Source organism: Eptatretus burgeri, chromosome 17, assembly GCF_056783735.1.
Source record: "Eptatretus burgeri isolate ZD-2024b chromosome 17, Ebu_testis_v1, whole genome shotgun sequence".
Classification (NCBI taxonomy): Eukaryota; Metazoa; Chordata; class Myxini; order Myxiniformes; family Myxinidae; genus Eptatretus; species Eptatretus burgeri.
In genome coordinates, this window is record NC_140977.1 from 60,155,741 (window position 1) to 60,168,169 (window position 12,429).

A 12,429-nucleotide genomic window follows, 5' to 3' on the forward strand; every position below is an offset into this window, starting at 1 on the left:
CGCAGCTTCAGGTTTTTTCTGAGGTGACGAACTCATAATGGTAATATATGAGGAGAATCAAATCTGGTTTTATTGATTGATTGCAAGGGGCTGTGAGGCCGTGTTTGTTGACCGGGAAAGGTGGTGGATAAGGATATCCAAGTGAACTAAGGAGAGACAAGTTGAAGTCTTGTGCTCTGTGGTCGGGGAGTACGGCCACTTGAAATCTTTAAGATCTGTGTTGTTGTTGTATGAAGAGGATAACAAATATCCATGTGAAATAAAGAGAAGCAGAGTGAAATCTTGTTTTCTAAGGTGTTGTGTGAAGAAAGACGAATAGGTTAAAGTCCTGTAAGGAGGCTTCAAGGCTGTTGATAAGAGCGGGACCCTGGTTCCGTACAATAAAAGGAGAAACGTTTTTTTTTAAGCTATAAGGCGGTGGAAAAAGCTAAGAACATAAATATGGGGAATAGCTCTGTTAAATCTCAAGAGTTACCAAGAGGAACACCATTGAAAATCGTGGGGGAAAAACACGGAATGGAAAAAGTAGAGGGAGTGCAAGATTGGGTGAGCTGGACGGCGGGAAGAAAGGATCCCTTCCCGTTGGCCGGATCCCTCGATCCAAAAGTATTGCACACAGTTAGCACGGTGCTGACAGAGGGCAAAGCGGGAGGCCCAAGACAGAGAGAGAAACACTGGAGGGCGCTAGCCGCTTGGTTCGCGGAAGCACAAGCTCAGACAGAAAATAAGCGTACGGGTCTTGAAGAAATTTTGAACCAACGAATGACACACGAGGAAGCGAGACAGGAGCAATTGAAACAAGCACTAGCGCAGCTCGCAGAAAAGAACGATAACATAGACGGGAATAAAACCATACGACCTGGGATAACAAAAGGAATTTACCCCGTCCTGGAGGAGGAAGGAGCGATGAGAGGGACTGACATTAAGCAGTTCCCCATGATGCAAGTGGCGCGCGATGATTGGGTCTGGAGATCGTGGACACCCCAAGACATTAGGGGGGGGGGTAAAAGCCAGTATGGAAGAATGTTTGAAATCAAACCCAAGGAAAGCAATCAAAATACTGCATGACTAGATAAAAATGCATGGGGCAACTAGAACAGATATCGGGTTCATATGCACGGCTGTGCTACCCAGCTCGGTTTGGGGGGCCTGCGCAGCGGCTTGGGGAGTAAAACCGGAGAACGAGGTGGACAATACTTTGAACTGACCCGGCCTCAACGACGAGGAGCGAGTAGCACAGACAGCATATAGAACCAGAGTAACTGAACTAATGGATCAACTTGCAACTGACATGGCCCCGAGGGCGATGGATTGGCAGGCAATCACAGAGGTGGTACAGGATATAAAGGAACCACCTAGCGCGTACAAAGCACGATTGTATGAACAGATTGAACTACACTCGGGATATGAGGAGATGGGAGTAGTGCCCAGACAATTCCTAAACAATATGTTTGTGGAAGGGTTGTGTGACGAAACAAGGAGAGAAGTAAAAGCAACTCCAGATTGGAAAAACGCGGTACCCGCCACTCTACATGAAAGAGCAAGGCAAGCATGGCAGACTCTAAAAGAAGAAGACAGGAAGGGGAAAAGAACCGAAAGAGCCCAAGTAATGAAGAATCTGAGGAGAAAGGACCGCCAGTATGAAGATCAGGAACGGAGACCCCGCAGGGATAACCCGGACTGGGAACCAAGACAGGAGACTCTGAGACTCAAGACAGGACAGGATAAACGAAGACCGTGGAACAGAAATAATGGCCCGCAGAGGGCAGGAGAATGTTATACGTGCGGACAATCAGGACACTGGAGCCGGGAGTGCCAAGCTGCACCCAGACAAAAGAATTTGGACCAACAACTGCCACCAAACCGGGAAAGACCAGCAGCGCCTCCTGGGGGAGAGGAGAGACGGGAGAAGAACTATTGACATAAGGATACCGTAGTGGCTCCGCAAAGGGAAACGAGGAATGTGAGAGAATTAACCACAACGGTTAACGTAGAAGGAAAACAGGTAACATTTCTAGTAGACACGGGGGCCACACGGTCGACACTAAAACAAGGAGAGATAAAGAACCTGCCTCTTTCCGGAAACTCAGTAAGAGTAATGGGGGTCTCGGGATGGAGAGAAGATATCCCGATTTCAGATAAATTACGAATTGAAGTAGTCCCCCTGAAAGGAGAACATGCATTTTTGATCGCTAAACACACTCCGATGAATCTGTTGGGTAGAGATTTGTTGTGTAGAATGGGATGTACCATAACATGTAACAAAGACGGAGTTTTCATGGATGTCCCGCTAGCATTACAAGAAGAAGTAATGACACTCATGATGAATGAACTCGAACCAGTGGTGTATTGGTTGCGAATTGTGTCTCAGGAGGGTAGAAACCAGCTGGGTAGGGATTGGAAAAATGCAACAAGATTGCGAGATGTAGAGGAATGGTTGCTTAGCAACGACATTGATTTGGATGAAGTGAAATTGACTTTGCACTGTACCGTCTACTACGATGAAACAGGGCAGGATTTTGAATACTCAGGCAAAGTGCATAGAGAGTACACCGCTAAGCGCACACTGATGACAACCAATTTATGGATCGGAAAGGAAGGAGTAGCGGTGGAGGTGGAACTAGCCGCCGAAGAGCGCGAACTAATGAAGCATAGAGAAGGACTTACACCACACATCTCCATGGCAGTAAGTAAAGAACACAGCGCAGGAGAATTGCGGAAACTGATTACACGATTGAGATGTGCCCCGGAACCAACAGAAAGGGGTAACGAGGCTCGGAACACCTTACACGCAATGAGGCGCGGGGATGGATGGAAAGTATGCTTACCTGATAAGATTTTGACCTGCGTATTGGAAAGGCATGAGATGAACAGCGAGAAGCCCCGCCGCCAGACAGACAGGCGAGCGGGGACCGAGGAAAGATTACAGGAAGTACCAGACAGATTGTGGACAGAACATCCAAATGATGTAGGGGGGTGCTGGCTGCAACGCCTGTGTCCATTCAGGTAAAAGAGGGGATACCCCTGCCTCGAGTGAGCCAATATCCGTTGCGAAAGGAGGCAATCGAGGGAATCGCACCAGTGCTAGCATCATTGCGGGAGCAAGGAGTGATAATACCTACAAAGAGCCCATGTAATACGCCTATCCTCCCGGTTAAGAAGCCCGGTGGAAATAAGTGGAGATTCGTGCAAGATTTGCGGGCGGTGAATAAATGCGTGAAATCATCTTTTCCTGTAGTGCCGCACCCTGTCACGGTGCTGGCAGGGGTGCCATCGAGCGCAACATATTTCTCCGTGGTTGATTTATGCTCGGCGTATTTTTCTATTCCCCTGGCAGAGGAATCACAATACTTATTCGCCTTTAGCTACGCGGGACAACAATAAACCTGAAGGTACTTCCACAAGAATTTTGCGATAGTCCAACACTCTTTTCGCAGGCCTTGAAGAAAGATTTGGAGGACATAGAGCTTCCGGAAGGTTCAGTGATGATCCAGTATGTCGACGATTTATTGATCTGCTCGGACGACCAGAGGAAATGCGAAACGGACACGGTGGCGTTGTTACAGGTGCTCGCTCAGAAGGGTCACAAGGTTAGCAAGGAGAAATTGCAGTTCGCACAAACAATGGTAATGTACCTGGGACACGTACTGGAACAAGGGCAGAGGAGTTTGGGAGACGAGCGAGTGGAAACAATCCTGGGACACCCGAAACCAACCACATTGCGGGAACTTCGCCGATTCCTTGGGATGACAGGGTACTGCCGGCAATGGATATCCGACTACGCAGTTCAGGCACGATCACTGTACGACATGGTAAAGGAAGCGAAGGGGGATAAGATCTCTTGGACGGACAACGCGGAAAAAGATTTTGAGACACTGAAACAGGCTTTGTCCTCAGCACCTGCTTTGGGGTTACCGAATTATGATCTTCAATTCACTTTATTTGTCCACGAAAGAGGAGGGTTCGCCCAAGCAGTGCTGACACAAGAACATGGGGGGAAAAATAGGCCAATTGCGTACTACAGTAGTCACTTGGACCCGGTCGCCGCCGCCTATCCCGGGTGTTTGCGGGCGGTGGCCACGGCACAATACGCCGTGACCGCAACAGCAACTTTGGTTTTAGGCTCCCCACTGACAGTGAAAGTTCCGCATGATGTGGCGGCACTGATACTGCAAAACAAAACACAACATATATCGGCGGCACGGGCAGTTCAACATGATCTGGTACTCTTGCAAGCAACTAACATTACGATCGAAAGATGTTTGCCATTGAATCCAACCTCCCTAGTGCCAACAGGTAGCGAGGGAGAGCCACATGTGTGTGAACGTGTGCTGGTAGAAGAAACGAAGGCCAGATGCGATCTGCAGGAAGCCCCAATAGCAAACGCAGAGTTAGAACTGTTTGTAGAGGGAGCGGCAAGGAAGAATCGCTGGGGGGAAACCATCGCTAGTCTTGCAGTATGCACCGCTAATGCCACCATATGGAAGGAATTGTTACCAAAAGGATTTTCAGCGCAACAAGCCGAATTGAAAGCACTAATACGTGGATGTGAAGTGGGAGCCGGTAAAACATTGAACATATATACAGATTCCAGATACGGCTGGGGCATTTTACATGACTCTGCTGCAATATGGGCCTTGAGGGGTTTTAAAACGTCTGCCGGAAAAGTTATCAAACATGGGGAGCTGATTAAAGAGTTGATACAAGCGGTGCAAAAGCTGCAGCAAATTGCGGTGATTAAATGCAAAGCCCACACAGGAGGGACAGACGATGTTTCGAAAGGCAATAATCGAGCGGACTTGGCGGCAAAAGCAGAGCTCGATGAAGAAGAATCAAACCCGCAACCATCCGCCGGCATCTACGTGGAACAAATGGTGGACGTTCCCCGAACACAGGAACAACTCAAGGATTTGCAAGCCTCCGCACCAATGGAAGATCAGGAATCATGGAGGGTGAAGGAGGGTGCACAACAAAACACACAAGGAGTGTGGGTGGATGAACAGAGTCGACCTTTCGTGCCTCAGAAATTGCTACCGTGGTGAGTATTAACTGCCCATGCACAGGGCCATATGGCCACTAAGGGGGTATCGGAAGTTATTCGTCAAACCTGGAATGCTCCAGGTGTGACGAAAGCGGCGGCAGAGATGGTAAGCAATTGTGCGACCTGTGGTAAACATAAAAGAAAGCATGCCGCCAAGAAACGGGGAGCACACCCGCCCCGTCTGGACCTTTTCAACACTTGAAGATGGATTTCATAAGTTTGCCCACATATAAACACCACAAATATGTGTTGGTAATCGTAGATATGTTTTCAAAATGGGTGGAGGCTTTCGCCACCACCAACCAGGAAGCTGAAACAGTAGCTAGGCTGCTTTTACAGGAAGTAATTCCGCGATTTGGGATTCCAACACGATTGTCGTCGGATCAAGGAGGGTCGTTCACGGCAAAGGTAATAGTGAATGTAGCCAAGGGCTTGGGCATTAAACAGAAACTACATTGCCCGTACCATCCTCAGTCAGCAGGAGCAGTGGAAAGGGAGAACCAAACCTTAAAACTGACACTTGCAAAACTGTGTGAGGGCCAACAACTGCCCTGGCCAGAGGCGCTTCCCACAGCGCTCATGAAAATGCGAGCAACAAACAATGCCACAAGGGGGCTCTCGCCCCACAAAATAATAACAGGATGCCCAATGCAGCTACCGGCCTCGGCTCCCCCGGTTATGGGAAAATGGGATGTGTCTTGTACGACTGACGGGATGATGAATTATTGTAAGGCGCTAACTGCTACCATCAGGAATTTTCACTCACAGGTACAGGAAGTGCTCCCGATACCTGCTGGAGGCCCTTTGCATGATTTTCAACCCGCCGATCGGGTTTGGGTGAAAGAGTTCCTGAAGAAAAACGCCCCACAACCAAAGTGGACGGGACTTTACACTGTACTCCTGACAACGCCCTCCGCCGTTAAAGTGGGAGGTGAGAGTGCATGGATACACCACTCGCACTGTAAAATAGCACACGAAGCGGCGAGAGACACCCAGGAGTTGGAAGAAGTTTATTCCCCAGGAGAAGTCAACCCTCCCGTTGCAGATTCAGTTTTCTTCAGAGATAGTGAAGAGGACAACGAGGTGGAGGAATTGATACCACATCACCCACCGCACGTTCCCACCAACATCGCACCAGCGGAGGCGGAAGGAGAACCAGGACAGGAGAACCTGCCCCGGGAGCCCATTGAAGCCCTAGAGAACAACGAGCCTGGACAAAGTGACCTGGAAGAAGATAGCGACGAGCCGGAGGAAAGACCCCCAACAGAGGATCCGAGAGTGTCCGATTCAGCGTCTCACCAGGACAGTGAGGACAACGACGAGTGGGAAGACATACCTCATCAGGGATACCCTACACCACCACCGAACCAGGAAGGAGCCGGCCCGGCAAGACAAAGAGACACAGTGGTGAGAGACCCATCGCAGGAGGACTCAGATACCCTGCTGAACGTGGAACCGGGAGGACCAGGGAACAGAGACCTTGGAGCACCGGGGCCAGTGGCAGAACCCTTGATGATCCAACATGCGTCTCCTGGCACTGACACTACTCCTTTTGCAGCTGGGGCCTGTTACTCACCAACGAACTAACACACTCAAGCCGAAGACACCGTACACACCTCCGCGGTAAAGGAGGGAACGGAAAGGAACTAGGAGCAACACAGCAACGACATAGGAGGGAAGCGGCTGAAGAAAGAACGGCAGAAGATAAATACGCAGTCTTTGGACAAACACATAATCCAGAGCTAGTTACCGTAAAGGTATTTTCAAAAGGACTGGGTAAGCCCTTTTCGTTCCTCGTTCCCCACAGGGATGTGGGAGACAATGGAATAATCCCACAACTCATAGAGTTGCCATGTGTCCAAGCCAATGGAACTTATGATCTGGTGGAACGGAACGAAGAGATAAGAATAGTTAATTGGTCTTATCGGAAAACCCTCAAGGAGGACACAGCAAGAGGGGAGGCATTCGGAGTAGCTTGGCAGGTAAGATCAAAAATAAAAAAAACACAGGGGACATGGCAGGAAAGCGGGATTCGTATAGGGTCAACATGCATCTTTAATTACTCGAATCCCACTGGTCCCCGATAATACCCGTCTGGACTATACTTGTTCAATCGTACGGCCAAACAAGGGACATCATGAAAGCGCCATAATGTCCTTTGTGGTGCGCAGCAAGGAATCTCCGGTAAAACCTCCAAACACCTTTGTGGCTTTAGCTACCGAGATAGCCAACATCCAAAATCGTAGTGACTGTTGGGTGTGTATGGAACCGCCTATGGGGTCTTTGAGTGGCCTCCACTTAGCAGTATTACCATTGACTTTCTTCGAACATCTCAGCAATCCGGTGGAGGGCCTGACAGCCATAGCAGACGGCAACCACACAAGACGGGTTTTTGCACCTAAGAATCCAGGGGCCAATACGAACCAGGTCCCGTCGCCTCTCTGGGTGGAGGACACCACAGGATCAGTATGTTTCACAGGAAAGGGGGCTAACCCCATGGGACAGTCCTCTTGTGAAATTTCCCTTCCCGTGCCGACCCAGCGTGAGCAAACAGTAACAGCCACGAATCCAGCTCGCCATACCAGGGAACAGGTGACGTTCACTATAACGATAGAGCTTCACCACAACAATGGGATAATTCCACCAAAAGGCATCTCCCTGGTGTGTGGGGACAAGGCTTACCCCTACTTACCAAAAGGATGGGCAGGAAGCTGTTATTTAGCCTCAGTATTTCCGGATGGTAGAAGAAAGACCACTTTCCATCAAACCTCCCCGCCTCCACGGTACCGGCGCAGCACTTCCAAAACTTTGGACCCAAAGGGATGGGTCGGTATAGCAGAGCGCTTAGGACCGTTGACAGGAACATGGTGGGAGAAGACTATTGGGTTTTTATTTCCAGGAGCTGGTATGGTTATGAATAGCGATAGGATAGATAAACTTTCGCTAGCCCTGGAATATGTAGCCAATGTATCCATGGCTTACTATACGGAATTATCGGGTATGTTAGTATCAATGCGTACCATGGTGATGCAGAATAGAGTCGCGTTAGATATGCTTTTGGCAGAGCAAGGAGGGGTGTGCGGGATAATTAAAGGAGAATGTTGCGTTTGGATTCCGGATCCTACTAGCATAACTAACCGGGCGGTGGCCCGACTATAAAAGGTTGCAAACGCCCTCACTAGCGGACGAATGGATCGCGAGGAGGGTTATGAATGGTGAAGATCCATATTTCAGGGCTGGGGAGGCTGGTTGCTGCGCTTGATAGAGTCAGCGCTTCTAATCATCGTGGTGGTGATTTTTGGAGTATTTCTGATAAAGATTCTCATTTCCATTTGTCTAAAGAAATGCTGTGAAGCCTCACCCCTCACCCAGGCTATCATAATAATTAACAGCGAACTCAGGGAAGAAGACCCCGAGGACCTCTGTATGGGGCCACAACCAGACCCGACCCCCTCCAGCTGAGGGGCCAACAAGGTGTTCTGGCAGAGGGGTGCCCTGGAGAAGACTCTTCCAGGTATTACTGATTACTCAATGAACTTTCAAGTGAAAAGGTAAGCCAAACATGGACTCACGCATCTCACTACACACAGATACAGGAAGTTGTAACAAGAAAGAAAGGAAATCTACAAGTAAAAATGCTGCTGGAAGTTTGTGATAAATGTGGCAGTGTTTTGACGAGCATATGTATAATCGGGGAAAATCGACAATACCAGATAGTGAAGGCATGTATGGGAAAATACTTGTATGACGCTTATATGTAAATACGCATCTCATGAGCCTTTTTTGTCTTCTAGCGCAAGTTGAGAAAGGAGCTTACACCACGCCTTGAGTGCTCACAGTGCTGCTCACCCATTATTACATTTGCATATTGTCGATAAGTATTGTTGCAGTAAGTGTCGAGTATAATTACCGAAATAAGTATTGTTGCAAGTAGTGTCTAGTAGACTTACCTAAATAATATTGTTGCTCTTAGTGTTTTGTGGAATTACCAAAATAATATTGTTGCATTTAGTGTTTGTAGTATTACCTAAATCATATTGGGGCAATTAGCATTTTGTGAAATTACCTACACAATACTCTGAATAAGGAAAATTTACTACAATTTGATGTGAGGCATGTGGCAGCAAGAGGACAGATGCTAACCTGGGCCACTAGTAGTCGGGGTCTTCTCATTTGGAGGTTGTCATTGGCTGTTCATGGCATTTGCAAATACTGTTTGGGGTGGCAGAGCCAAGGGATGGTCAACTCAGCCGTCAAATGGAGGCCCACCGATTCGGTGAGCTTGGGGAAATGGCAAATTATGGTCAGATGTGACCAAGGAGGGATTGTGAGGAGTGCTATGTTATGGTCACATCCGATCCATAATTAATACATATATATTGGATATATGTAGGGATTCGAACCCACTTTTAAAATACTCTTTAAATGCTTTGGTTTAACTCTGTCTCTTAGTGGCACGGTGTCCCAGCAAGTCAACCCACCAGATGCCCTCTAAAGACGCAGGCTGTGTTATTTCAATGATAGCGTCCCAAGGAAAATGTTATCTGGATTCTCCACTCCTGGGCCTTTTGTTTAGGTTAAAAAAGGGTCATAGCCTGTAAATGCTGTTAGGTAGTCCATCATTGGCACAGGGTTGCCCCCGAATGGTCAATCCACATTCCTTTGTATGAGAAACTAAAAGAGCTGGGGTCTTTTACCAAAGCCAGACCTGTTTTCCTCTTTGGATTTATGTGAACTTAAAAGGGATTTCTGTTTGTCCTGCAACCATCCCACAGTGATAACACTTTTGGACGTGGGAGATGGACAACTGTTAGGCCATAAAATAAGCGCTCTTGTCACACCAACTCAGGTTAGAATATAACCAGACATAGATTGGAATTAGAGATAGATTGTTCTTGTCACACCAACTAGGTTAGAGTATAACCAGACATAGATTGGAATTAGAGATAGATTGTTCTTGTCACACCAACTAGGTTAGTTTTAATTGAAAGTACATACATCAGAGGAGATCAAGAGACATAAATATCATTATAACATTCATTTGTTTGATTCGTTTTGATTGTCAAGAATAAAAAAATGAGAACACATGATGATGTTTGACAATGACTCTCCCCTGTTGGTAGTAATTGTGCAGGCCAACATAAATATGTAATTATTTCTCAATTTATGTTTCATCAGTGAGTGCGTCATCAATTACCATGACGAATTTGACAAAAAAAATGAGTGTTACATTCACCTGTGATGAGTGAGAGATGCGCAGGTTGGCTTTCCCTGCTGTTGTACTCGGACCTCACTGTCACAGAGTACGTGGTCCCAGGAAGAAGCTTTGTGAAGGTGATATGGGTTCCATTTGTTGTTTCATCTTTCACGACATTGTTGTTCAGGAATAAACTCACATTGTACTGATAGTTTGACTCGTTGGTATCATTGGGTCTGGTCCAGGAGATGGAGAAAGATGTTGAGCTCTGTGCTGTGATGCTCAGATGAGAAGGAGAACTTGGATCTAACATTTCGGACAAAGAAAGAGAAGCTTTTGGTGAATGAAAATAATTTTTGATTCTTTATAACATCAAGAGCTTTGATCATTATCCTAAAAAAGTAATCAGAAGTGGACCTTTTTGCTGCGGCAGCACTCATTCAGTCTGAAGTCTTTCTCATCATTTTCTATTTCATTCCGTGCAAATATCTGCATTCTCTTACTCAACCAACCGGTTATAAACTTCTCGGGTAACCATTTATCACTCTAAGTTGTGTACAGTCGAGTTCTGAGTTGATCAGTGGAGATTCAGGGGAGAGCGATTTGTGAGGGCAAAGCAAACAGGAAAATGTTTCAATGTTATTTATTTGTTCAGGTCGTTGATGTGTGCAATGATAAAGGGAATGATTCACATCAAAAAAATGAAGAAAAAAAAGAGGAAAAAAAAACTTCATCGAGGTTTTGTTGTAATCACAAAATTATTTCACAACCTCATTGAGCACACTTTGTGTAATTCATGAGAAAGTCACAGAAATGAGTGTTTGAGAGTGCAGTGGTGCACCACACCACAGTGAGTGCACCACATGACGTCATTAGACGTGACTTGGAATGTTCACATCTGCATGTGAATCACACTGTTATTGGTGAAAAGTGAACACCTTATGTTTTGTACCTTGGGACCTTTGGAAGATAATTTTACATATAATATAGTTATGTTTGTAGGGGTTCCGTGCGAGCAAGCCACGCCACAAAAGTGGACGGTTGTTCGGTGTGACGTCGAGGACATCTCGGGAGTGAACGGACGAGTTTGGTGTCAGAGGAACGTGTCTGGGACAGAGGGTCTTGCCTTGCTCTCCTCTCGGCATGACGAAGGTTGCACGATTCTCGTGTTTGTGCTGTATGAATGTGCAGCTTGCTGAGCAAGACACTAGCCATTGACTGTTCGGCTCAGCCGTGAAGTGTGTATGTTTCTGAGAAGGGAAGGAGAGCGTGCCTCGTGGCCTGATCCGGGGACTCTGCATGGGCCTTGCCCAAAGACAGACACTCTGCACGGCCTTGTCCAGAGACAGACCCTCCGCACGGGCCTTGCCTGGAGACACACTCCGCACGGGCCTTGTCCAGAGACAGACCCTCCGCACGGGCCTTGTCCAGAGACAGACCCTCCGCACGGGCCTTGTCCAGAGACAGACCCTCCGCACGGGCCTTGTCCAGAGACAGACCCTCCGCACGGGCCTTGTCCAGAGACAGACACTCTGCACGGCCTTGTCCAGAGACAGACCCTCCGCACCGGCCTTGTCCAGAGACAGACCCTCCGCACCTGCCTTGTCCAGAGACAGACCCTCCGCATGGGCCTTGTCCAGAGACAAACCCTCCGCACGGGCCTTGTCCAGAGACAGACCCTCCGCACGGGCCTTGTCCAGAGACAGACCCTCCGCATGGGCCTTATCCAGAGACAGACCCTCCGCACCTGCCTTGTCCAGAGACAGACCCTCCGCACCGGCCTTGTCCAGAGACAGACCCTCCGCATGGGCCTTGTCCAGAGACAGACCCTCCGCACCGGCCTTGTCCAGAGACAGACCCTCCGCATGGGCCTTGTACAGAGACAGACCCTCCGCACGGGCCTTGCCTGGAGACACACTCTGCACGGGCCTTTCCCGGAGACAGACACTCTGCTTGACCTTGCCCGGAGACAGACACTCTGCTTGGCCTTGCCCGGAGACAGACACTCTGCACGGGCCTTTCCCGGAGACAGAAACTCTGCTTGGCCTTGCCCGGAGACAGACACTCTGCTTGGCCTTGCCCGGAGACAGACACTCTGCTTGGCCTTGCCTGGAGACAGACACTCTGCACGGGCCTTTCCCGGAGACAGAAACTCTGCTTGGCCTTGCCCGGAGACAGACACTCTGCTTGG

General features: G+C 48.3%; 1 protein-coding gene across 1 annotated transcript in view; it reads right to left on the minus strand.

Moving 5' to 3' along the window:
- Window positions 1-12,429, minus strand: part of LOC147010268 (receptor-type tyrosine-protein phosphatase H-like) — a gene marked incomplete at its 3' end in the record, with an annotated part of 72,570 nt that overhangs the window by 45,024 nt on the left and 15,117 nt on the right. The window contains exon 6 of the mRNA XM_085862375.1: window positions 10,278-10,544. Coding sequence (XP_085718501.1) covers window positions 10,278-10,544 — 267 coding nt within the window. The remainder of the gene's footprint in view (window positions 1-10,277; window positions 10,545-12,429) is intronic.